Here is a 26,730-nt window from a genome sequence, read left to right on the forward strand (position 1 = left end):
ACCCTTGTCCTGGGAGCTCCACCGGGAGAGGGATGTGCCTTTGGGACTTTCTCGGGTGTCCCCAGTGCCTAGCCCAATGCCCAGGCACAGAGTAGACGCTCTATATGTATCTGCTGAATGAATGCACCAATTAATGAACGCCTTTGGACACCTCCAAGCCGATCACAGGTCTGGGATTCATCCTGTTGGCCCAGTGTGAATGCTGCCTTCTTGGGGAAGCCCTCCAGGGAAGCCCACTGTTTAGACGTCACATCGCATTCTCCACTGCCCACCTCCAGGGCTCTCGGTCCTCCCCCGAACCCACCCCACTCGGAGTGGCATTAGTGCAGGGCGGTGGACTTGCTGGGCTGTGTGTGTCCCACCCTCTGCATCCCGGGCAGGCGCAGGGGGGTGGGGCGGAGGAGAATGAAAGAGTGAGTCTACCAGGCTTAGGCTGAGAGGCCGAGGTAGTCCAGGGAGTGGGGGTCGAAGGCGGCTAGCGGACGGGGCGGGCCGGGCCGGCTGTCTTCCCCTTTGCCCTTCGACCCAGGAAGCCGCTCACACCCGGCGGACACGCTCGGCCGCCCTATTGCCCAGTCCCGGCCCCCACCCCTCCCACCTCGGGGACTGCTCCTCACCCTGCTCGGCCTCCACCCCCACCCCCAACTTCCCGCTCCAACGGCCCGGGAGAGGCGGGAGCGGGCCTGAGAGTGGCGCAATGACACTCCACACCAAGGGTCATTTGCTCTTTTTCCCCCTCTGTGGCTAATTTATTTTAGAGCCTGGGGAGGAGAGGGGCGGGGCCGGGCCGGGCGGGTAGAGAGGAGGGGCCGGGCGAGCCCAGGGGAGGTGGGGGCGGGGCGGGGGCGAGGAGGGGAGGGCGGGGAAGCAGCCGGGGTGGAGAGGGCCGGGGAAGGGGCGGGAGTTGGGGGGAAGGGAGGGGCACGAGGGGAGGGGAGGAGCAGGGAAAGGGGAGGGGAGCAAAGGCCTGCGAGGGAGGGCGCTGGGGGCGGGCGAGGGGAGGCGGGGGTGGGGGTGGGGGTCCTGCCTGCGGGGGGAGCCGGGACGGCCCCTTGTCCGGCCACCCCCACTGCCCAGTCCCGCTCCCGCCCGCGGCGGCCGCAGCAGCCGCAGCAGTAGCGGCTCCAGGATGGTGAGCGCCGCTGCCCCCCAGCCCCGGCCTGTCGCCCCCGGCCCGCGCCCCAGCCCCGGGGCCGGACGCCCCCCCAGGCCGCGCACACTCACCTAGGACCCGGCCGGGATGCCGAGGTACGGGGCCGCGGGCCCGGCGGGGCAGGCACGGGAGCGCGCGGGCGGGCCGGGGTCAGGGGGTGGTGACCGTTCGTTCGGTCGGGGTGTCCGGAGCTTTGTCCGCGGGCGCGGGGCAGTGCGAGGGCCGGAGAGGGCGGGGGCTGCGGGGCGCGGGGTTCAGCGAGGCGGGGGTCGAAGGGCAAGGCCAGCGAGAGACCCCAGCGGGTGCGTGGGAGCCGAGGGTCACTTCCCGGGGGGAGGGGGCGGGCAGAGAAGGGGCTCTCCTCTCCGCAGCCGACGGGCACCCTCTTCGCCGCCCCCTTTGGTGCGGAGGCTGCAGCAATAGCGAGCAGCAGGCTCTGGGGGTAGCCTGCGGGATTGGGGGTGGGGAACCAGAATTTGCGGGTTCGGGTCCCAGAAGGATCCAGTGTCCGGAGCCCGAGGGCCGGCCCGAGGCCCCTCCCACTCCGTCAGGTCTTTGTCCAGCGGCCCCTGTGTGTGAGGGAGGGGGGTGGGGACTGGGTTCCAGGCCCGGAGATTCCCCAGCATCGTGACGGGGCAGTGACAGGAGACTGAGGCCACTTCGGGCCCTGCGGGTCCTGCGTCCCTCACGCCCAACCCCTGCCTTTCTTCTCTTCTGGCCCGGGAGAGCATAGCCCCCATCTCAGAGTCGGGGTGTTGCAGGAAGCAACTTACCTTCACCCGTGCGCTACAGGCTGCGAGGGTGACCCTCTGAGCTCCCGGCCCTCTCTCCCGAGAGCCCTTTAAACTTCCCCGCTCCACGAGCCCTCTCTTGGTCTGTCTACACAGAGATTCCCTTGCTAAGGAACCCGCTCGATAGAGGGTCCTCCGCTAGGGTTGGGCACACAGTAGGTGCTCAGCAAATGTACGCCCCCTTCTCGGCCCCTGGGCGGAGGAGGCCTGGGAAGGGGTCTACGCGGGGGCGAGTGTAAGTGGCCTGGAGTCTGCGTCCACAGGCAGCCAGGAGTCCAGAGCGCAGCGGTGGGTGGACGGGTGGGTGGGCTGTTAAAGGGACGGTCACTAAATCAGGATTAGGCCGTGGGGCTGTCAGGCTGCCAGGCCCTGTCTCCATGGATACCTAATTTGGAGGAGAATAGAGGACGGAAGAATGTTTGTGTTGTCGTCCGCGCGGGCTGCCGCGGCTGAGCGGACTCCAGCCGTCGGCCAGGCAGCGAGGAATGGGTATCCGTTTTGAAGCCCACTCTGGGCTTCCGCGGGGCGGGAGAACTTCTCGGTTCTCGGGGCCCAGAGCCTTCCCTGTGGAGTCGCTGGAGTGGGCCAGGTGATGCAGTGGTCCAAAGAACTCTGACCCTGCACAGGGGAGCCCCAGAGGCTCTGGGTGGGAGCCCCAGAGTCCAACCTGAACCCCTGTGCATCGTCCTGGAAGCGGCCGGGCTGGGGTTCCTCAGATCCCCCATCCCGGAGCTCCTAGCCGGGAGCAAGCGCCGTCCTCCGCTGCGCTATGACCCCGGAGGACGGACGCGCTGCGCGGCTCGTGGCTGAGCGCCGCGGGGACCCAGCCGCACGCCGGTACCCGGCGGCCGCGGGAGCGGCGGGGCAGGGGGCGGGACGGGACTTAACTGGGGTGGGCGAGAAAGGGGCGGGGCCTGCCGGCCAGCTTCGCTCCACCGGGTGACAGGCCTCGTAAATCCCCCTCTCCCGTATTTAACGCCATTTCATTTATTTCCACTTGATTCCACTGGTGTCCTCAGCAGCCGCCCCTGTAAGGAGCGACCCTCGTGCCCTCCCTGTAATATCTTCTCGGGGGAAAGCCCTCTTGCGCCAAAGGGAATTAGTTCTGTGGGGCAGTGGAGCTGCTCCGGGGGAGGCCCAATAACCCCCACTTTTCAGGGGGCCCCCCGTCTCCTCAGGAGAAGAAGAGGAGGGCTGAGAGACCCAGAGATGAGTTTGGCTTTCCGAGGGCCTGCGGGATTCTCGGGCTGTGGTGTGAGGGTGGGCTGGGCTGGGCTGGGGATCCCATGAGTGGACAATCCCACTGCGCCGACTGGAGCGGGGCAGGAGAGGGACCAGGCCCGAGTGTGCTGTTCTCAGAGCCCTTTCCTGCCTTCCTCCTGGTCATCCATGGCCACAGCTTTTTATGGAGCAAGAATCCCCGCCCCTCCCCTCCCCTCCCCTGCCTGGGCTGAAGCTTTATTGCTGAGACCTCAGACTCTCTCCACGCAATTTCACGCCTCTCTGCCTTCGCTCTGGCTGTCCCCTCAGCCAAATGCTTTCCCATTGTCCCTGTCTCTCCACAACCTCCTCATTCTTCAAGGCCCAACTCGGATGCCACACGTCCTCCATATACGGTCTCCAGAGCCCGCAGCTCTTGTCACTTGCTCCTCCCTACATGTTCTCCTAACCCTGCACCTGTGCCTCCTGTCAGCCTCTGAGGCTGAGTCCACGCTAGGCTTTTCCTCCTGGAGGACAGGGTGGAGCATATACTTCCCCGCGCCCCGTCCCCACTGGGGATGCCTGGCACCTTGTGGGTGCTCCATAAATATTTGTGGGCTGAATAAAAGGGGTTTTGTAAGGGCAGCCTGCAAAGCATGGCATCTGAACACTTGCAGGCAAATAACTCTGTGCTCCTGGGTGGGGGGAGACCCCTGGGTGGCTCTCTTCCTCCTCCTCATTTGCTGACCCTCCCCCATCCCCAAGTCCGGGGAGGACTTTGCCCCTTCCTTTCCCCACAGACCAGCATTCTTTCCCTGCCATTATCATCCTGTTAAACAGAGAGACCAGTCAGGATCCATATGGATCACATTAACAATTGCTTATTATCTGGGCCAAGACTGCCCCCACTCTCCACCCCCAGCTCCTCCTGCTGCAGCTGCTGGACCCTTAGGAGCCCAGCCTTCCCGCCTCCCCCTCCCCCCACCTCTGTCAGCCAGGGATCGCAGGGGACAGGCTGGTCTCCCTTGCTCTCCCCATGCCTTCTAGCAGAAGTCTGCTGCTTCTTGACTTGGCTGGCGGCTAATGACTCCTCTACCCGATTTAATGAAAACCAGGTTCTTTGCGGGAGCATGGCTCAGTGAGGTTCCAGGGCCGCTGTGGAGAGAGGTGGACCTGAGGCCGGGTACACCTGGGGTCCACAACCCCGAGAGCCTCTGCCTTCCCGGGGACAGAGGCTGTGGGCTGGGGTAAGCCCCACTAGGCCGACCATGGGGTATACCGATGCCTTCTGCCATCTCAGCCCTGGGCTGGCCCTGCTCCCTTCTTGGAGCTGGCAGGCTAGTGAGGAAGAGCAAAGCAGGAGAGGCCCTACAAGGCTACGTGGGTCCCAAGCCTTATGCCGCAGTCAAAGAAGCAAGAAATCTTAGAGTTTTCCAGAGTGGCTTGAGTGCTGAGGTCGGCCTTGAAGGATGAGGGGTGCGGTTTATGTTTCAATGCATGTAGCCCAAGAATACTAGGAATGGGAGGGTCTTCCAGATGACCCAGTCCTGGGTGCATAACTTTTTTTGATTTACAGACCCCTCAAAAGCCATCCCCAGAAAAATGCACTTCCATCACTCGATACTAGACTTTGCCTTCTGCTTTAGAGGGTCCTTGGACCCCGTGACACCCATGGGAACCCTACATCAGGAAACCCTCCCCCCAATCCAGACCCCCCTGACGTGCTGAGAGCAGAGTGGGGCCTGCAGCCCAGCACTCCTGCCCTTCACGTGGTGCTGTCTCCATGGAAGGTGGACAGGATGAGCCAAGAGACCAGGGGCATTGGACGGAGCTGCTGGGCCAGCTTCTGAGCGGGAAAGGTTCACACTGCCTGGGTCGGGGTATGGGCTAGTCACCTCTGATTGTGTCACCTGGAGAGAGGAGGTCCAGGGGTTGTTTTGTTGTAGGACCCACTCATCCCCAGGAGCAAGGATGCGTGGCAAGAGAGTCTAGCTCTCTTCTGAGCACTCTCGTAAGCGACTTGATGAATCATAGCTAATATTTACGTACATAGTGCTTATTAAATATTCTATATCTCATCTGAGAAGTGGGACTAATCATGGTGCCCTCCTCATAAACATTGTCGTGAGGATTAAATGAGGCAGGGGCCGGAAGCCCTGAGTCCCAGTCTTGAAGGACTGTGGGCCTGTGAGGGCCTGGTCAGAAACGCAGGGGACAGAGCTCAGGGCTATACAGATCCTCCTTGACTTACGATGGGGTTATGTCCCGATAAAACCATCGTAAGTTAAAATTATTGTAAGTCAAAAACACATTTAATGCACCTAGCCTACTGAACATCATAGCTTAACCTAGCCTACCTTACAGGTGACCAGAAAACTTCCGTGAGCTTACAGTTGGGCAAAATCATCAAACACAAAGCGTACTTTATAATAAAGTGTTCAGTATCTCATGTAAGTTATTGAAGACTGTGCCGAAAGTGAACAACACAGTGGTTTAATGGGCGCAAAATGGTTGTTTCGTATCAGTTGTTTACCTCGTGATGGCATGGCTAGCCGGCGGGAGCTGCGGCTCACTGCCACTGCCCAGCATCACGAGAGAGGATCGTACTGCATATTGATCGCTAGCCTGGGAAAAGATCAACATTCACAATTCAAAGTACGCTTTCTACTGAACGCATATCGCACCACTGTGAAGTCAAAGAGTTGTAAGTCAAACCATCGTGAGTTGGGACGTCTGTGATTGCTGTTGATGTTGACATTTTCCTACTTGGGCCAGCAGGAAAATGGAGAAGGGATTGCAGTGGGAGGCATCCAGGTGCCTGGCTCTCTTTTCCTTTGGTAAGGAGGCGTGGACAGTCAGCCTTTGCAATTCACCTTGGGGACTGGTGGAGGGGTGGGGTGTCCTCAGTGAATGGTAGCATTAGGCAGTGGCCTCGGACCAACCTCCGTAGGCCCTAATCCCAAATTTATGATGACCAATCATGCCCCCCACCCGAGGGGCCAAGCCCTGGGCTGCAGTGACCCTGCCACTAATCAGGTCTAATTGCCCTGGACAAGTCACATACTCTGTTTGTGTCTCTATGTCTTCATCTGCAAAATGGGGGTAAGAACACTAGTGAGTGAGTTCGTAGGTGATAGAGGTGTTGGTTTCACATAGTGTGTCCTTTGTCTCTGAAGTACATGCCTACCTCTGGTGACCCACGTGGTGATTCAGTACCCACTGCAGAGAACCAACTCCCAGCGCAGGAGCAAGGAGAAAAAGGGGACATGAGTGTGAAAGTTCTGGCCCAGGGCAGGGTTTGCCCAGGCCATCTTTGAAGCTCTCTCCGAAGTAGAGTCAGGGCAGGAGCGGGGGCTCAGGAGGTAGGTGAGAGGGGAGCCAGCTTGGCTACCTCTGGAATCCGGGAGGTGGAAGCTGCCTCCCCCCTGCCTCCCCTCACCGCCTGGCAGATTCAAGCCACCTGATCCCCTGCTCAGTGCTGGAATCAATCAATCGGGGATGGATGGGAAGATGTGGCAAAGAGGCTGCATTTTATTCTAACAAACCTGGGTAGAACACCTGCTGGGTGCTGGCACCGTGCCAGGTCCTGGGCCGGGATTCCTGGGCCCCTGAGACTCCCCACAAACTCCCCAGGCACCTACATACCAGCCCCTGAGTGGGGCTTTCCTGCCTCGGATCTTCCATAACAACCCTCGGCTTCCCGTGTGGCCTGGAAGGAGCAGATCCCATCCTTAGCCCTGGCGCTGTTTGCTTTGCTGCAGGTACCCACGTGAAGCACTGCTACACTCACCTCACACTCAGCAGGGCCCTGAGCCAGGCCCAGATACTTTATCCGGACAGGCTTTCATCCAACAAGCATTATTTCTGATGTGCTCCCCCTTTCCAGGAGCTTACAAGACAGTCAAGGACCAGCGGATAGGCCAAAGGACAGGCTGAGCTTTCAGAACCACTCTCCTCGTTTTCCCTGCGTAGGAGGGAGCCTCCGAAGGTGCTTGAGCTGGGGAGCGGTAGACAGGACCCAGGATGGGATGGAGAGGAGAGACTTGGGAAAAGACCACTCCCTTCACAGCAGGGCCTTGCATCTTCAGCAGAGTCCCGAGGAGACTTCTTTTTCCCGAGGGAGGCTGTTCATAGGTGACAGAGGCCCTAATTCGGGCTCTTCCTCTCCTCTCTGCAATTTTTCTGGGTCATCCCCACTTACATGTCTAATAGGCACTGCAAACCCAACAAGTCTAAAAACCGAGCTCCGGCCCACCCCACCCCGATGGGGCAGCTCCATCCTGTTGACAGTGGGAGTTAGGAAACTGGGAACGTCCACCTGCTGCTGTCTGGCCTGTTGGGCCCTTGGATGCTTGAGAGTCTGGGGTGGTTTTTCTTCTTTCCAGACCAGTGGGGAAAGAAAACTGGCGAGATTCGGGTTATACTGCAAAAAGACACCTCCCGCTGCCTCATGTTCTTCCACATCTACCCAATCTACCTGGAGGTTTCTGTTGGGGCTGAGGGGCGCCAGGGGGACTTTGGCCACCAGGGGGGATCGCCCCTCCCACCCAGCTCCTCAGAGAGACAGAGGTCATTGGTGGCCAGACGCTCACCCCTCTAGGAAGGGGCTCCTTTTCCAGGTATCCTGTGTTCTGTGTGGGATGCCCATCCTCCTGTCACCATCTTCCATACTGTAGCCCTCTCGGGTCAGAGTTTTGGGGTTTGAGCCCCTAATTGGGAAAGATGGAGCTGCCTCATCGGAGTGGGGTTGGTCAGGAGTTCAGCTTTTAGACTTGTTGGGTTTGCAGTGCCTGTTAGACATGTAAGTGGGGATGACCCAGAAAAATTGCAGAGAGGAGAGGAAGAGCCCATCAACTTGCCCAAGAGTGCCCCACCCTGTAGGCAGCCTCTCGTGTTGAATGCCTCTACTGATGGGGAGCTTATCACTTCCAGAGACAACCTACATGTTCTCAGACAGCTAACATTAAGGCAGAAATCTTTCATGGCAGATTCGTCTCATTCAAGGATGGGGTGGGGGAGAGCCGAGGGCCTGCACAGAGCTGCCACCCAGCACCATGTCCTAGCTTGGTGACTTCGACGAGTTAACTATGCCTCAGTTTCCTCCTCTGTAGCATGGGAGTAACAGTCGTACTTCCTTCCTGGGGTTATTGTGAGGATTACATGCGCTCACGTGCTTACAGCAGTGCTTGGCACGTGTGCTGGGGACCCAGACCAGAGCAGACAGGAGTTGCTGTGGTTGTTGTTTGGTTTTCGCCTAGCACCATCCCCCCCCATTTCTCTTTCTGTTCCCGTGGCCCCGCAGGTGGAGGGGGCCACCCCCTGGAGGACAGCCCTGCCCACTCACGCCCAGGTAGACCGGCCAGGCTGCATAGCTGGAGTTACTCAGCTCGGCTCCCCCAGGGCTGGGAAGGGAGTAGGAGGGGGCAGAGGCAGGCAGCCGCTGGGGAAGCCTGCGTAGGCTGCCTGGGCCTGCTCCCTTACCTCTGCTCTGCTCTGGCCCTGTGCGGGGTGTCTCTCACACACCCCTATGCACGGGGAGGGGGGTATATTTGGGGCCCGGGAACATAGGATCACACAGACTTTAATGCTTAAGCCTTTCGGAGGTCACATGCCACCCAAACCGACTCAAGTCAACCTTGGATCCTAAGCTTGGCTGGGGGGAAGGGGGTGGGGTCTGAGAGGGGGCCTTTGTCTCTTGGGCTAAACACCCGTGATCCATGATCCCGCAGGAGCTCACGAATAGAGTTGTATTCCAATGTCATTAATTCCCTTTGTAGCCCCGTGTATTGAATATTTAAAAAATTCTACCCCCTGCCCAGGTTTATTAAGGTATAATTGACAAAGTAGTCCCATGTGTTACTTGTTTCTTAACTGAGGTATCATTGACATATAACATTAGTTTCAGGTGTACAACACAATGATTTGATTTTTGTATATAGCATGAAATGGTCACCGCAATAAGTCTAGCTAACATCCGTCACGATATATAGTTACACCTTTGTTTTCTCTTGTGTACTTTTATCTCATACGCTGACAAATACTTTTGAGAACAGGCCGCAAGGTTTACTAGATTGCAGAAGGGGCCTACGACTGAACACTGGTCAAGAGCCCTGACCTCCTCCCCCTCCCACAGCCATGCAGGGCCAAGTCCCAAGGGACGAAGGGCCCCAGACGCAGATCCACGAGGAGACAGGCACTAGGAGGGTTCACCCAGCCCCGGGGAGCAGGGTTGCCGGAGCTGGCCAGTAACCGCCGTGACCACAGCCTCCTCCGCCAGTGCCCGCTGCTGTGCCCACTCTGTGTTGAGAGGCCGAGTGCGCCCCAAGACTCCCAGGGACAGGAAAAGTGTGGCTCGGGAGGAAGTTGGGTCTGGCACGGTGCGGGTTCCCAAGAGGGACCTGAAGGGGCATGTGACATTATCTGGGCATTTTCTAAGTTGGACAGAGGGCAGAGAGGGGCAGGGCACTGGGGCTCCTTCTATTGGCAGAGGAGGAGTGTGTGAGAGGTGCTCTAGGACACAGGGCAGCAGGGCCAGGGTTCAGGCAGGACATCCAGGGAAGCCGTGGTCTGGGACTCGGTTCCCCCCACAGTCCCAGCCAGCAGTCGAGAGGGGCAGGACAGGGGCCTTACACTGCAGGGTGATGCCTCCATTCTGGGGCCCAGCTTGGAAAGTGCCCTTCTCTCCTAGGGGTCTCTCAAGCGCATTGGATCCTTCTGTGCCAGAGTGTCTCCCCGACCCCGCCTTTTTCAGGCTGAAGTGCTTGGCCAGCCCTCTTGGGAGCCAAGTCAGAGCCAGGCCTGGTGTCTTGCCCCATCCCCTGGCTCCCTCCAGCCACTCTTGAGAGTACCACCCTTCCTTCACTGCCCTCATGCCAGCGTGGGGGCACGCTGGGACATGCTGGTTCCCCCATTTCACACCGGAGGAAACAGAGAGGTTGAGACACTTGCCCCACATCTCAGAGGCTGACCCACTCCATGCATCATCTGAGCCCTAGGAAGGAGGTGGGACTGTGACCTCCAGAAGGACCCCTGGGCTTGCCAGGGTGGGCTCAGAGACCCCCAGCCCCAATGGCAGTCTTCAGACACCTGCCTAACTGAAGTCACCAGTGAGTCCAGGCTGCATTTGAGGGTCCCTGGGAGCAGCCAGTGAAGGTGAGGAAAGGAGGAAGAAGGGAAGGAGTGTGTCCTGCTGTCCAGTGGGCTCGCACTATAAACCCCTCCTAGCAGTCTGTTGGGGGCACTCAGTGACGTCATGGAGATCGAGCTCCGGGTCCAGGAGGCAATGGCCTCTGGGAGATAGCAGCCTGACCCACCAAGTCCTCCGGAAAGCATGGACATAGGGTGAGCCCTCCCTCCCTTTGTGTCCTGTCCCAGGGCCCAGCAGTTAAAGCCCCCACTGACCTGCTCCAACACAGCTCAGGTAGTGAGAAGAGGGCGTAGTAGGGTGGGCTGTGCTGCCCTTAACGCAGTTACCAGCCCCGAAGACTCACTTTACTTGGCCTTGATGAAAATTCTACTTGCCCAGTAGGGCCACTCTCAAGCAGGCATGGAGAGAAGCCAATCGGCTTTGCTAACCTTCATTGAGGGCCAAGTGGTTGATAGCCCAGAACCTCCCAGAGCTGTAGGTAGCTTACAAGAGGATGCCTGTTAACCAGAATGGTTTTCTGTTCCTGAAATTTCAGGCAGCCTAAATAAAGCAAACAAAATCGAGGTAGGTGGAGACAAATTGAGTTTTCTTTGGGGGAAGGGGGAAGGGTGATAAGTAGGCCAGTTCTCTCTACCTGCTGTCTCCAGGGAGATAGATGAATTGGGGATAGGAAACCCGTATTCCTTGCCCTGTGTTTCTGGATATCTTCCCAGCCTGCGGAAGGGGTGAGATTGTGTGGCTGGAAGGAGAGGGCTTAGAGCATCTCCCAGCAGCTACAGCCACCAGGATGAGGGTCAAGAGAAAACATGGAGGGGCTGTCGGAAAGAAGGGAGTGGGCAGGAGAGTAGGGCTTCAGAGCTGGAAAAGTGATTAGCAGCTCTGATGAGGCTGAAGGCAGCCCCGGCAGCCCCGGGGCAGCACAGGAGGGAAAAAGAGCTGTCATGCATAGAGGGCAGACCTGGTGAGTCCCACCACAGTCAGCCAGATCGCAGTGGGTACAGGCAGGTCCCCAAGCCCTGGGGGTGGATGTGCCTCATGGGGATTGGGGGTGGGACTGAGTCTTCAGATAAAGCGTTGGCTGCCCTGTCCTGGGTCTGGCACCCCAGGACCTTCTGCAAGAGAGGGGAAAGCCCAGGAGCCGTGCCCAAGTTCCTAGGGGAGTAGATGGGCCGTTTGATCAGTGAGTGTGTAAATTGGGATTTTTGTGGATCGCTTATTCACTGCTGGAGCTGGGGCCCCCAAATTCCTCTGTGCCCCAGAATGCTTAATTTAGTCCTGAGCTTTCCCCCGGGAGAGAAGGGAGGACAGCTCCCCACAGGCCCCCCTCCCCTCCTGCTGTGTCTCCTCCCAAGGCCCCAGGCTTTGTCGTTGCAGGTTGAGTGGTTCAAATGTGTTAATACACTCCCTGGGGGCCGCTGGGCAGTGGGACTTACCCTTCAGTGCTGTGATTGGCTAGAAAGACCATGGGAGGGAGTTCATGGCGGCAGCTGGGAGTGTGTGTGTGTGTGTGTGTGTGTGTGTGTGTGTGTGTGTGTGTGAGTGCGTGCGCACGCGCGAGCGCACACACGTGCTGTGCGCCTGTTTGGGGGGAGTTTGGGGGGGGCTGTCCATCCTGCTCAGACCACTGGGCAGAGACAAAGGATCTTCATCTAGCCTGGAACGAGGATTAAGTCCAGAATAAGCCACGTCCCTACCTGGTCAAGCTGGTTAGGGAGCCCACCTGTCCATCTTTACATCCTCTTATTACCTCTTGACGTGGTGGGACTTATTCAGTGTGCGCTGAATGGATGAGTGACCACATGACTGACTGCGTTTTTAACTGGGGTTGTGTCTGCTAGAATAATCCAGCATCTACAGATTCCTAAATCTCCCCCTAAGATTCCTAAGTACCCCCCCTTCTCTCACTGCTGACACAAGGGCGGGCATGAAGGACTGGCCAGACCTCAGGGGACACAGCTGTGACCCCCAGACTCTGTTGCACTGAAGAGTGCTTTCACAGTGATCACGTTTTTCCCTGCCGGCCCCCATCTGTCCATGGGATTTAATGAGGATGAGGATGGTAGGCGAGGGGGGATGGGTGTTAAGCAGCTGATGGGGGAGGGAAGGAGGCAGAGCCTGGAGGGCCAGATGACAAACTGCCCTGTCCTACTGTCCTCTCCTCTTCAGCCTGCCCCTCCTCTGCTGGTGGCAGGCGGGACAGGTTGGGCTGGCGGGGTGGTGGGTTCAGCTCATCTGCCCTCCCTCCCCGGCTCCTGGGGAAGCTGGAGTCCTGAGGAACGGAATCCGAGTCCTAGGGATGTCTTACCTGGAGACCCTAAGAAGTGAGACTCCGTTCAAGTTCAAGAGAAAGCAGCGGAGGCTCCAGCTGTAGTGGGAAGCACCCCGGCTGCAGAAGCAAGTCCTGGCTGGGATGAGAGCAGCACAGTTCCCATGGAACTTCCTGCAGTGGTGGGGATGCTCTGCGTCCGTGCTGACCACGCAGGTGCCACTACCGCGTGTGGCCAGTGAGAGCTTGGAGTGTGGCTAGTGTTGTCGAGGAAATTCCTTTAATTGAATTTCACTTTAACAAGACATTTTTTATTTTTAAATAATTAATAAGTCATTATAAGTGATTTAATTCTAAATAATACATTTTAATGAATTTAAATAGCTCCCTGTGGCTAGCAGCTGCGATGTGGGCAGCACAGGATTAGAGGCTGTGTTCAGAGGTGGAAGCCAGGCTCTTGGGTGCAGATCCCTTCCTGCCTGTGTGACCTTAGGCGGGGTTGTTCGCAGCGTGCGGTGCCCCCTCCCCAGTCTGTCAGAGCACCCCAGCCCCAGTGCGGGTGGGTGACCGAGCGGCCCTTAAGAGGTCCTGGCCGGTGAGGGGGCCCAATACCCAGGGACAGACCAAGAGCCCAGGGTGGGAAAGGAGTGGCTGTATAGAGCTCTAGACTTTGAAGCATCTTAGAACTTCCTTGGGGGTGTCAGTCCTAGAAGGCTTCCTGGAAGAGGGGATAGGGAGCAGGCTTGGGCTGGAGCTGTGCCTGAGAGCCTCGCCCTGAGGGGGCCCTGTGTTTGGCACCCAGGCACCTTAGCCAAGGCTGAGATAGGGAGGGGCTGGCAGCATGGGCTGAGAATCTCAGCTTCCCCTCTTACTAGCTGTTGTGGCCTTGGGAGAATCACTCTCCCTTCTCTGAGCCTCCATTTCCTCTTCTGTAAAATGGGGAGAATATGTTTATCTATCAGGGAAGTCGTGAGGATGAAACTGAATGGTAATTATTCAAGTTCTCTGCAAACACTAGAAGGCCGGGAGAAAGGGAAGGTTTATCCTCAAGGGTGCTCGGCCCCTGGCCTGGCCTCTCAAGACGACAACAGATGGTCACAGCTTGTCTGTGGCCCTGACCGCGGACACAAGCAGGGATTTCTGCACTCTCCCCTCCCCCCAGCGCGTGTGCACACACACAGCCCAGATGGGGGCTGCTTGGCCGGCCTCCTGCTGTTTGGCATTTGACATATGAGGAGTCCAGGGCCAGAGCACACCCCACGCTCCCTGCCACCCCCATCCCAGAGAGGAGCCAGACTGGCGGGGAGGCCTTACTACCTTGAGGAAGCAGGATCCCAAGGGCCCTGATCTCTTTACCATGTGTCCGGTGGCCTTTGATGGGAATTCCATTGCCCCTTTTGTCCTCTCCCAGAGGCCTGGCTGGGGGAAGAGAGGAGGAGGAAGAATTTTTGGGGGAAAAAGAAAAAAAAAAAAAAAAGGAAGGCCAGGTGGGGTCCCTGGGAGGCTGGGTGTCCTTCGGCTCCAGCCAGATCAGGGCTGGGTATTTCCTCTGGTGTTCACAGACACGGATTCCCCTTCCAGGCAATCCCTCCCCGTCCACTCCTGAAGTAATTCCCTGGCTTTGCCTCTTGCCACCCTCAACAGCTCACGTGGGCTCAAATTTAGTCACCTGGGTTTTTTTCTTTATTTGGACGCAGAAGCACTTTCAAGCCTCTTTGCTCATCCATCCATCCATCCATCCATCCACTCTACAGAGTCTATTAAGAACTTACTGTGCGCTGGGTACTGTCCTAGGTGCTTGGGATAAGACAGTGAACAAAACCAAGTACCTGCTTTCATGTAACTTTCCAATGGGTACAAGAAGATAAAGCCACAAGTAGGTCAGATTATGATGAGTGCTACAGAGGACATCAGGTTGGGGGGTCAGGTCTGATGAGGTGACAGTTGAACAGAGGCCTGGAGTGAGTGAAGGTGTGAGCCGTGCAGAGGCCTGGGGAAAGAGTGTTTCAGGCACAGAGTGCAGCAAGGCCAGGGCCTCTGAGGCGGGAGCAAAGCCAGTGTGCGGGGAGCAGTGAGGAAGCCAGTGTGACTGGAGGGGAGGTGCCAGGGGACAGTGGCGGGAGGGGAGGCCCGGAGGGGAGGGGAAGCAGATGGGTGGGATGAGGTCGGCTACTAGGAGGACTCTGGCTTTTCTTCCCAGTGAGATGGGAGCCTCTGGAAGCTTCTGGGCAGAAGAATGACATGCTCAGACATGTTTTCAAAGGTCCTGTGGCTACTGCATTGCGACTAGAGAGTGGGGCACAAGAGTGGACATGGGGAGGGGAGAATGGGAGGCCGCTGCCGTCCTCTGGGTAAGAGATGTCGCCGGAGTGGTGAGAGGTGGCTGCAGTTCGGATAGATTTGGAAGCTGGGGACAGTCTGATTTGCTGGTCTGAGGTGTGAAAGAGAGAAGTTAGAAGTGACCCCAAGGTTTCTGGCCTGAGCACCTAGAAGGGATGAGGCTGCCGTTTCCTGAGGTGGGGAAGACCCAGGGTGGGAGTAGTGGGTGGTGGGTAGGTCGGGGCTGGGTGAGAAAGTCAGAAGTTTGATTTTTGGACATGTCAATTGTGTCCATTAGACATTTAAGCGGGGCGGGGTCAGGAAGAAGGTTGACTATGCCAGTGGGGTGTGCATGGGGGGGAGCTAGGCTGGAGAATCCTCAGTGCACAGCCGATGGTCAAGGCCGTGAGCCTGGGTGGGGTCTCCAAGGAGTTAATGTGGAGAGAAGCCTCCAAGGACTGAGCCCTGGGCTCAGCAAGGCTCGGAGGGGAGGGGTGAAAGGAGGGTCTGAAAGAGGTGGAGGAGGAGAGGGGGCGGGGCGCCCAGTGAAGAAGCTTCAGGAAGGAGGGGGGACCGGCTGAGTCCAATGCCGCTGAGCTGAGGACTGGCCATCTGACTGACGGTCAGACTTAACAACGCGCACGCAGACAGCTGGAACGCTGGGTGTGAAAGCCTGGATGGAGGGCGTTCAAGAGAGAATGGGAGGGGAGGAAGCAGAACTTGTAGCATAGGCATCTTTTAAACTCTTTCTTGTTTTTGTTTTGTTTTTGATTTTGGTAAAAAGCAAGCAGAGTGCAATAGGATGTAGTTGGAAGGGGATCAAGAGACCCTCTTGAGCTCCCCCGACCCCAAGATGGGAGAAGGAGCAGCACGTTGGTGGGCTGATGAGGATGACCCAGTAGAGGGGGAAGCTGGTCATGCAGGACAGGGGAGACTTGAGGGAACACGGTCCCTGGGCATCGAAAGGGGACGGGATCCGGGCGCAAGAGGAAGAACAGCCTGTGTTCTTACTGCCAGGAGGGGCTTCCTCCAGCTCTCCCCGAAAGGCAAGGGGTCAGTTAGGGCTGGAGTGGCCAAGGAGGATGCGTGAAGGAGGAGGGACCTGCCGTGGGCCTTGAAAGATGGGAACGAGCTAGTTGGCACAGGGAGAGCTTTCCAGTGAGTAGACCTGGGTGAGCAAAGCCCTGTAGGCTGGACTGAGCAGGGCCGTTTCCCAGGTGTCTTTTGGCTCCGACCATTCCCACCTCCTGGCACGTGACCCCTTCCTCATCTCCCTATGGCTCTCCCTTCCCCCTTCCCCAGCTCCAGTTCTCCACCATTTTTCCAGCCAAGGAGTGAGTTTAGGGACATGGAGGGGAGTGTTGAGATCTGCTGGGTGGACCCCTGCTCCCCTCCGGGGTCTGCTCCCCCATTTGTATCCTTGCCTTACCGGAGCCTGTGGAGGTGCGAAAACACTGGCCAGCAGGAGGAGGCCCTCTTTCTGACCTTGGGCAAGCAGGACCTCCTCCCTGGGACTCAGTTTTATCATCTGTAAATACTATCTACTTAGGTGGGGTGTTGGGTGGTGAGTGATGACACGGGTGTGCCGGCACTCCCTGCTCAGCTCCGTGGCGAACACACCCCAGTGCTTTCTGTCCACAGAGACCCATTTTAGGTGCCGCCCTGATTGCCCACCGAAAACAGGCTCCACAGCCTCCCAACTGCCAGTGTTCATTCTTTTCTTTTCTTTCTTGCTCTTTCATTCTTTCCTTCCCTTCCTTCCCTTCTTTCTTTCTTTTTCTTTCTCTCCATCCCTCTTCCTTTCCTTTCTTTTCTCTTCTTTTCTTTCCTATGGCCATAACCACTTTCACCTCATCTTCCCTGTGAGACGGTAGAGTTGCAAGGAAGGGCTGGGTCCGGTTTTGCCCCTGTGACAGCTGTTGCTCAGTGGCTGGCACTCTGAAGGTATATGAAAGTGTTTGCTGGCTGGACGGAAACAAGACTGTGAACCTGAAGAAATTGGGCTGCTGCCCTTGTGGCGCAGAGTTTTGTAGCTGCCTCTCTGGCCTCTTCTGGTTCATCCCCTAAACACTTACTGAGCCCGACCCATGCTAGGCCCTGTGTCTAGGGCGGGGTGCTGGGGGTCCAGCTGCGCTGGGGGGACAGCTTCCTAGATGGTGGGTGCAAGGCCTGAGGCAGGTGACCTGTCCTGTCCTCCAGAGGCTCCCGGGTGCCCTCCCTCTCCTCCCCTCTTGCAGTAACTGGGGGTTGGCACGAGGGGGCAGGGCCCAATGGATGGGGGAACTGTCCCCTTCAAGCTCTGCCAGGCAGCCAGAGACCCCCGGGGCATCAGTTGTGAGCGAGAGACAAAAAGCCTGGGACAAAAGGCCTGTGGGAGCCGTGGTGAATAGATTAATGAGATTTCCATACGAGGCCCAACAATGGGATTCTCCACTCCAGCCCCTTTGTCCCAGGCTGAGATAATAGAGCCCGAGGAGCTGGCCCGGGAGGGTGACATCGGCCCTTCTCCACCCAGGACTGGAGACACCACACAGCTGCCCCTCCTTCCTGCCCCGCCCCCAGCCCTGTGGGTCAGGGAATTCTGAACCAGAGAACTTCTGTGAGATGGGGAGGGCATGTTAGGGGCCCCCTTACGGAGTCGGAGGGGGGTGTTGACACTGCATGGTTGGGGTCCCTTCCCACCTCAGCCTGTATAAAACTCATTTAAAGGGTTCCTAGTGAGAGCAAGTTTGCTGTCCATCATCAACAGCATCTCATTTGACGCTGAAGAAAGTGAGGCTTGGAGAGGTTAGTGTCTTGCCCGTGGTCACGTAGGGACAGCTCAGGGCGTCTGCTGCCTCTTGATGTCAGAATGAGGGTGGAGGCGTGTGTGAGGGAGAAACACTCCTCCTGTGTGTCCCCCTTTCTCTCACACTGCTTCACTTCCAACACCAGAACTGTGGGTTTTCCACACATCAGCCAGTTCTGGGACACCAGCTGGGTGTCCTCCATATTTAACTCAATCCTGACACAATCTACTGGAGGTAGCGGCAGCTCCCACGGGTTAAGGGCCCAGTCCTACAAGACTGCCCCCTTCAGATGCCAGTCACGAGTCTGGGCTGTTATCTGTGCTTCTGACCAGTGTGGGGTGTAAATCAGAGGTTCCCACGACCCCCTCCTGCAGTTCGATTAATTTGCTAGAGTTGCTCATGGAGCTCAAGAAACCAGTTTACTTACTAGATTACTGGTTTATTATGAAAGGATTTAAGTCAGTAACAGCGGGATGGAAGAGACGCATAAGGCAGGTATATGGGAAGATGCATGGCACTTCCTTGCCCTTTCCCAGCAGCCACCCTCCCAGAACCTCCACGTGTTCACCAGCCCAGAAGCTCTCCCAACCCCGTCCTCTGGGGTTTGTGTGGAGGCCTCTTACACAGCCAACAGCGATTAAGCCGTTGGCCACTGGCGATGGAGCTCCATCTCCAGCGCCTCTCCTTTCCCTGGAAGGTGGGGTGGGGGGCGCTGAAAGTTCCAACCCTCTAATCATGGCTGCTTCCCCTTGCAAGCAGGCTTCATCTTTAGGTTTCCTAGGAGCTTTCCCAAAATCACCTCATTAACATAAACTCAGGTGTGGTTGAAAGGGACATGTTAGGAATCACAGGAGACCAATTTCGTCTTTATTGCTCTGAAGCTATTTCAGGAACTCGGACAAGAGAGCAAATATTATAATGAAAGATGCTCCCGTCACTCTTATGCTTAGGAAATTCCAAGGGTCTGGGGAGCTGTGAGTCAGGAACAGAGGATGAAGACTAAATATTGGGCTGGCCAAAAAGTTCGTTCGGGCCCACCCGTATATATTTCTTATCGTAAATCACACTATCACAGCCTGTGTCAGACCTGATGCACGGAGTGTCCTGGGCCTGGTCCACGGGGATCGGAGAGGCCCACGAGGACTGAAATCAGTGCATTGAGTGCCTTGGCCATTTGTAAAGGCCCAATCACTTCCCTCTTTGATCCTGGAAGACTTCCTACAAGTGAGGGGAGGGTTTCATAGAATTCTTTCCTCCCCCTCCATCCAGCAATTCTTTGTTACTATTTATTGACCACCTATGAGTTTGAAGGACTGCACTGTGTGTGTGGAGTCAAATGGAGTTCCAGCCTCCAAGGGTCTGCAGAGAAAGAGTTGCTTCAGGAGCCTGACCTCCTTTGCTCCCCAAAGGGTGCAGTTTCAAAAAGTGGCGTTTTCTCCACAGAGTCCCAGCCACCCCCAGCGAAGCCCACACACCCAAATAAGGAACTGTCTGCCCAGCCTAGGGGTGTGAGTGTTTATCAGATGGCAAGGTTGCGGGTGAAAGGGACAGCTCTACTCGGGCTGTCTTGCAGTGAGAGGGCACATATTCTTCTGCGTGTGGGGCACAGTTAACTTGGGATCCCCCAGGGGGAGATGCTTCCAACTGCAGGTTTGAAGGGTGAGCATACAGCACTTGAAGCATAGCCACATTCCCGGGCAAACACCGAAACACGTTTCCTCAGGGCCAAGGAAACAGCCTTGGTGGAGGCTGTGTCATGGCCTCAGGCTCTTCTCTTGCTGTGAGTACCAAGGGCTAGACCAGGGAGATAGTGCAGCCAAGAGGTCAGGGCCTGGGCCCTGCAGTTAGACTGCTGGGGTCTGAATCCTGCTCCCCTGGGTGACAGCTGTGTGACCTTAGGGATGTATTAACCTCTCTGTACCTCAGTCTCTTCATCTGCCAAATGGGGATGATGACAGTAGTATTTCTCATTGGGCTGTTGTGAGGGCTACACAAGACAGTGCATAAAGCACGGAGAAGGGGCTGGCTCTGCCCCCAGTGGGGACAGAGAGGAAATGGCATAAGGACCAGTCTGTCATATCAGAGCTGGAACATTCTTCACATTCCCCCAACCCCAAGGGGAAGTGACTTGTTCGGATTCACTCAGCAAGGTTGGGCCACTGCTCAGGTTCCTAATTGTACCATTTATCCTTCTACTTTATATCCGACGCTGGACTGTGTACTTATGTTATCTTTTTAAATCCTCGTGGCCATTCTGCAAGGCATATGTCATGCCCTTTAACAGGTGGAGAAATTGAGCTTCAGTGAGGTTAGGCAGCGTGCTCAGGCTCACATCGTAAGTGTTTGAACCTGGATTCAAACCCAGGTCTCTCTGATTCAAAACCCATACCTTCCCCCAGTCCCCCAGGCCTTCCGTCATGTGTAGCTCAGCTGATGCAGGGACTGCAGTGTGCCCTATGAACCTGGGAAGGAGGTGGGGCCCCTCTCCAGGGGAGATCCCTCCAGCTCCTGACTAGCAGGCCCCACCTCCCCGTGGGAGAGGAGAGGGCTGTAACTGGCCTGAGGGGGAGGGCAGGGACACAGCATGCTCTACCCTGCTATCACTGCAGGCAGAGTGATGCTTGAGGGAAGAATGAAGGAGAAGGGCAAGAGAGATGGGCTGGTAGTTAGTAGGGGACTTAGGGTAAAGGAAGTCTTTTTGAAAATGGGAAAGAATTAAGCTTGCTGTAGGGATGAAGCCAGGCCATGGTAGTGGGGAAGAATAGTTCATTCATGGGGCAAGGTCCCAGCCTGGGCCAGATGGGGTCATGGGTTGAGGTGGAGGGACCCTCAGGCCGCCTGGCCTGCAAAATGGATGCAGATGGAGATAAAGGTGAAAATAGAAGGCCAGAGGTGAGGGAGACGTGCCCCTGGCGAAAACGGAAGAGAACAGCCTGGAGCGGAAGGCCAGTATCTGAGGGGACTGAGGGTAGAGACAATCTCAAAGTGTGTGGGATGAGCTGTGGTGGACAAGGGCCCCTTTGGGCAGGGGCTAGGAGAGCCTGCAAGGGGCTAGGCCCGGAGCAGTTGAGACAGACGGGTGTGGAGCTGGGAGGACAGGCTTGGAGGGCCAGACGTAGTGGGTTCCCGGAGTCCACAATGGCTGAGGTGGAGTGGTTCGATGCGGACCAGGGCCCGAGTGCTGGCTTGGTCTGGAGAGAGGGGACCTGAGTGAAGACTGCTGCAGGCCAGGGCAGGAGCCGGCTGAGGGGCAGGGAGGATACTGCAGGACAGCCACAAGGAGGGGCAGCGGATCTGGCAGTGGGCGAGGGAGATGTGTGTGAACAAGTCCACACCCAGAGCCTTCCTTGCTGTGTCTATGTGTGTCCTTCTGGGAGGGGCCACCCTTTTCCCCCAGCATGCCCAGTTTAATAAGTTCAGGGAAAGTGCTCTCATCACATTCAAATCTCTTTTCCCTATATTAAGGAGCCAAAGCTCCCTATCTATATTCACAGATAATAGTGAATTTAAAAAAAAAAAAACAGGTTTGGGGGGCTAGGTCATAACACAATTTTTGCATTTGTATGACTCTGATGTTACCACATATGACCCTGCAAGCAGAACCACTTGGGATTTCTGATATCCCAGGACATTACCCGTTTGACAATAGGTAAAGCCTCTGTTCTTCGGAGACCCCTCCGTAGGAGCTGCATATCTGCATCCCTCAGACCTCACCCTCAGTTCTGCTGTCTCTGCTCTGCTCTCTTGCCATTGGTGGCCAGGACCACCTCTCGGATGGAGGTGAAACAAATCTAAGAACTCCTCTATTAAAGATTTAGTATCCGTGGCTCATGCCTTCCCTAGGGCAGCGGGGATGAGAGTAAATAGTTTTATTTTCAAAGACTGTCCTCACCCAGTGACATCAGGTTACAGCCATAAGAGGTGATACAGTCAGGCTGCTGCAAGTAAGGGCAACTGTGGAGAGCCTGAGAAGCGGTCTGATTACTTTCAGCCTCTTCTTCTACCACTCCCCCCACATATACCCACTTGCAAGGCTCCAGGGACCCAACAGTTCTTGGTGCTCCCTCTAGGCTTACAGCGTATAGGTTATGTAGGCCGTGCACTGCACAGGAGCCCTACTTCTAAAGGGGCACAGTTCACATCATAGACGTGGTAGATTTGTAGACTTATTATGACGATTTTCCAGAAGGTGGCAGTAAGGCATCTTGAAGGAGGGAAGAGGGCATATGAACTATTCCAGCCCTGGCTTTCTCAACGCACTGTGCCCTGCATCTTTGAAGGGGCTGGAACCCTCTAGCCGGTCTGGTCAGTTTTGGTCTCTCACCCTTGAAGGTCCAGCAAAGATACTCCTCCCTGGTGAGGCCTTCTCAACCAGGCATGGCACATCCCCCCAAGCCCTAGAGCTCTGAGCACACACCTCTCTTTTCCCACCTCATAAAGGATGTTGTCTGTCTCCTCCACCTGGTTGAACCATCATATTCACCTTTCAACCTGCCCCCATGCCCAGCACAGCTCTTAGTATGTGCTCAATAAAAAAATTTTTTTTTTAATTTTATTTATTTATTTATGGCTGCACTGGGTCTTCGTTGCTGCGCACAGGCTTTCTCTAGTTACGGTGAGTGGGGGCTACTCTTCATTGTAGTGCGCGGGCTTCTCATTGCGGGGGCTTCTCTTGTTGCGGAGCATGGCCTCTAGGGCACACGGGCTCCAGTAGTTGTGGCATGCAGGCTCAGTAGTTGTGGCGTGCAGGCTTAGTTTCTCCGTGGCATGTGGGATCTTCCCGGACCAGGGCTCGAACCTGTGTCCCCTACATTGGCAGGCAGATTCTTAACCACTGTGCCACCAGGGAAGTCCCTCGATAAAATTTTGTTGAAGAAAGAATATTGAACCTGTAAGGTTAACTTGTCTTATCAAAAGCTTAGGTTTGAATAATCATCATCAGCAAAAATCTTCTCTGGCATGTCACGGGCCCATTTAGTCTTTGAGATGTTATCCTCGGATCAGGCCACCCAGTTGGAACCATATGCCTGGCGAGTGCTGTTCCCCAGGCCTTGGATCCCTTTTACCAGTGTGGCCCACGCCTGGACTGGTGCTGAGGGACAGTGGACAAAACGGCCGTGTTAACACTTCTGCCGTGTTTACAGCACGGCCACTGAAGATGCCACTTTTATTACATCTCACAGGTCGGCTTCCTGAGGTCCATGAAAAAAAGTTCCATGATCTCAATGCCAGGAACATTTTTGCTTCTTTTGAGTATGACAGTGTTTTTTTTTTTTTTTTTTTACTTTGCAAGATGAGTTATTTGGTTCCTGGGAAGCTCCGAGACAAATTTGTGACCCACTTTCTATTATGTGCACTAACTTCGCACTGCTGTGAACTAACTTTGTCCCGTCTTCTCTAGAAGACATATATGTCTTTTCTAAACAAACTTTTTGTACTGTGGTGTAACATTCTGTGAACAAGGCCGGTGTCAGCACCTGCTCTTTGCACGCAGTCGTCATGGGCAGAATTGGGTCTGGAACCCAGGTGCTCTAACTTCATCAGGTAGAGACTAAAAGAAACCAAGTAGAAAGGAAGTGAATGCTTCTGGGTCAGCCTCTGGGGTTTCCCAGTGCCGATATGGTGCTGCCACTGACACGGGTATCCCTCACTTCAGGCCCAAAGGGAGCCCCTGGAGCCTCAGGGAAGGCTAAGGTGAACAGAGCACTTAGGACTATCAGACTGCTGGGCCACCGCTAGGCCAGGGGCCTTTACACAACCCCAGTGCCTCTGTAGTGCCCAGCACATGGTGGGTGTGCAGCAAATATCTGTTACTGAATGAGCCCCACCTGGGTTTGACTATTCCCAGGGCTGGGGGTGGGGGAAGGGGGGACTACCCATTGCCTGACCCTTCACTACAACAGGTCTAAAAGTAAGGACCATGTGTCCTAGAGGGCAGGGCTAGAGGGGCCAGGACAAAACAATAGTCGTTACCTAGAAGGTGAAGTTAGGGCCAAACATGTCATTTTCAGATCCATCTTGGATCTGCGGAAAGTATTTTCAGATAACTTAATTGTGGGACATGAGGGGCAAGTCAAATATGGTGTTTTTGGTGCCAGAAGACGGCCTAGGGAGGGTGGAACGGTGTGGGTGGATGCAGGAAAACCAGCCTGTCCCAAGCTAAGGTTTAAGAAAGTCGGCCTGTGGCTGGCAGTCGACGGGCTCTCAGAGGCTCTGCAGGGTCTCACTAGACTCTTCTCTCTCTTGCCTGAAGCTCTGTCGAAGATGCACTGGACACCGGAACACGCCCAGCCCCTCAACCAGTGGCCAGAGCAGCACCTGGACGTCTCCTCCACCACCCCGTCGCCGGCCCACAAGTTGGAGTTGCCCCCCGGGGGTCGCCAGCGCTGCCACTATGCTTGGGCACACGACGACATCTCTGCCCTCACTGCCTCCAACCTCCTCAAGCGCTACGCAGAGAAGTACTCGGGGGTCCTGGACTCGCCTTACGAGCGCCCCACCCTGGGCGGCTACGGCGACGCCGCCTTCCTCAACGGCGCCAAGGGGGACCCCGAGCCCTGGCCGGGGCCGGAGACCCCCTACCCCTTGGCCTCGCTCCACGAGGGCCTCCCGGGAACCAAGTCGGGCGCTGGGGGCGGCTCCGGGGGCCTCGGGGGTTCCCCGGTTTTAGCCGGTAACCTACCTGAACCCCTCTACGCCGGCAACGCGTGCGGGGGTCCGTCGGCAGCGCCCGAGTACGCGGCGGGCTACGGCGGGGGGTACCTGGCGCCCGGTTACTGTACGCAGACCGGCGCCGCGCTGCCCCCGCCTCCCCCGGCCGCGCTCCTGCAGCCCCCGCCCCCGCCGGGCTATGGCCCCTCTGGGCCTCTGTACAACTACCCAGCGGGAGGCTACGCCGCGCAGCCGGGCTATGGGACCCTCCCGCCGCCGCCCGCCCCGCCCCCGGCCCCCTACCTAACCTCGGGCTTGGCGGCTCCCACGCCCCTGCCCACACCCGCCCCGTCCCGCCCACCGCCCTCCTCCTACGGCTTTCAGGGGGCCTCGGAGGCCGGAGTGTCGCTGAAGCGCAAGGCGGCCGACGAAGGCGCCGAGGGCCGCTACCGCAAGTACGCCTTCGAGCCCGCCAAGGCCCCGGCGGCCGACGGCGCCTCCTACCCCGCCGCGGACAACGGCGAGTGTCGGGGCAACGGGTTCCGGGCGAAGCCGCCGGGAGCGGCGGAGGAGGCATCAGGCAAGTACGGTGGCGGCGTTCCCCTCAAGGTCCTGGGCTCCCCCGTCTACGGCCCGCAACTCGAGCCCTTTGAGAAGTTTCCGGAGCGATCCCCGGCGCCGGCTCCCCGCGGGGGCTTCGCGGTGCCGTCCGGGGAGCCTCCCAAAGGTGTGGACCCGGGGGCCCTGGAGCTGGTGACCAGCAAGATGGTGGACTGCGGGCCGCCGGTGCAGTGGGCGGACGTAGCGGGCCAGGGCGCGCTCAAGGCGGCGCTGGAGGAGGAGCTGGTGTGGCCCCTGCTGAGGCCGCCCGCCTACCCCGGCAGCCCGCGCCCGCCGCGGACCGTGCTGCTCTTTGGGCCGCGGGGCGCCGGCAAAGCGCTGCTGGGCCGCTGCCTCGCCACGCAGCTGGGCGCCACGCTGTTGCGCCTGCGCGGAGCCACGCTGGCCGCGCCGGGCTCCGCCGAGGGCACGCGCCTCCTCCAGGCCGCCTTCGCGGCTGCGCGCTGCCGCCCGCCCGCGGTGCTCCTTATCAGCGATTTGGACGCGCTGCTGTCAGCTCGGGAGGACGGCACGAGCGCCGCGGGCGCGCTGCAGGCGCCGCTCCTGGCCTGTCTGGACGGCGGCTGCGGCGCGGGAGCCGACGGCGTGCTGGTCGTGGGCACCACCTCGCGGCCCGCGGCCCTGGACGAGGCGACTCGCCGGCGCTTCGCTCTCCGCTTCTACGTGACGCTGCCCGACGGCCCGGCCCGCGGGCAGATCCTGCAGCGGGCGCTGGCCCAGCAGGGCTGCGCGCTGAGCGAGCGGGAGCTGGCGGCCCTGGTGCAGGGCACCCAGGGCTTCTCCGGGGGCGAGTTGGGGCAGCTGTGCCAGCAGGCGGCGGCCGGGGCGGGCCTCCCGGGGCTGCAGCGCCCCCTCTCCTACAAGGACTTAGAGGCGGCGCTGGCCAAGGTGGGCCCTAGGGCCTCGCCCAAGGAGCTGGACTCGTTCGTGGAGTGGGACAAAATGTACGGCTTCGGACACTGAAGGCGCTCCGTGAGGCCGCGGGAGCCGCCGCCCCCCTCCCCGGCCCTCTGTTCGCGGAGTGAGGGATATGGGGTGGGGGAGAGAAGGGGGCTGCCGGTGGATGTTTTTGTTTCGTGGGAAGGAAAATGCTTCTGCTAGGCAGATAGATGCCGTATGCGCTGTGTACTCAGGTTTTTCCTATTTATTGTGGACGGGAAGCTCGCCATCTCTGCCCCGCGGACGGCCGGCCCGGGGCCGAAGGAACTCCTGCTCTCTCGCCACAATCCTTTTGTCTTCTTGCTTTCTGAATGGCTCCCTCCCCCTCCTCCACTTCCCCCTTTCTCTGCGTTCGCGTAGTTTTCTTTCCCCGTCGCTTTGTCACTGACCATACCTCCCCCCCGCCCCCGGCCCCCCGGCGCTGGCCCTGTTTCTCTTTTGCTCCTCCCTCCCCTGTCTCTCCATCTATCACCCTCTGTGCTTCTGTCTCCATCCCTTGCTCTCCAGCCTCTCTTGTCTCTTGGTCCCTCTCCCTGCCTTCTGTCCCTCACATTCAAAGTCTGCAGTGTCCCTTTCAGGAGATCTGGAGGTTTAGGGGCTGAAGAGGAGGGGTAGGGAGTCCCCTCCCACCCCGTATCCATCACCCAGCTGAAACCTTGGGTCTGTGGGAGTCAAGCAAAAAAAAAAAAAAAAAAAAAAGAACCACCCAAAGAAGGGTTTTTTGTTGTTATTTGTTTTTGAGGGGGGAAACCCCAGAAATGTAGCTTGTTTAATATTTTAGGCCTCTTATTTTTGTAAGATGTGTAGAATTTGCTGTTTTTCTTTTTCTTTTGACAACTCAGGAAGAAACTGAC

The 26,730-nt window shown here is 57.5% G+C and overlaps 1 protein-coding gene across 2 annotated transcripts; it reads left to right on the forward strand.

Moving 5' to 3' along the window:
• The first annotated feature begins 717 nt into the window (after positions 1-717).
• On the forward strand, positions 718-26,583 carry FIGNL2 (fidgetin like 2). Of its 2 annotated transcripts, none has more exons than XM_073788660.1 (2): positions 718-1,132; positions 23,919-26,583. In XM_073788660.1, the coding sequence occupies exon 2, from the start codon at positions 23,930-23,932 to the stop codon at positions 25,898-25,900; it is 1,971 nt and encodes a 656-aa protein (XP_073644761.1). In that variant the 5' UTR covers positions 718-1,132; positions 23,919-23,929; the 3' UTR covers positions 25,901-26,583. The 2 variants fall into 2 exon arrangements, with proteins under 2 accessions (XP_073644761.1, XP_033722592.1); XM_033866701.2 differs by having other exon boundaries at positions 720-1,248.
• Positions 26,584-26,730: the final 147 nt, after the last annotated feature.

Source organism: Tursiops truncatus, chromosome 11 (assembly GCF_011762595.2).
Source record: "Tursiops truncatus isolate mTurTru1 chromosome 11, mTurTru1.mat.Y, whole genome shotgun sequence".
In the NCBI taxonomy this organism is placed as follows: Eukaryota; Metazoa; Chordata; class Mammalia; order Artiodactyla; family Delphinidae; genus Tursiops; species Tursiops truncatus.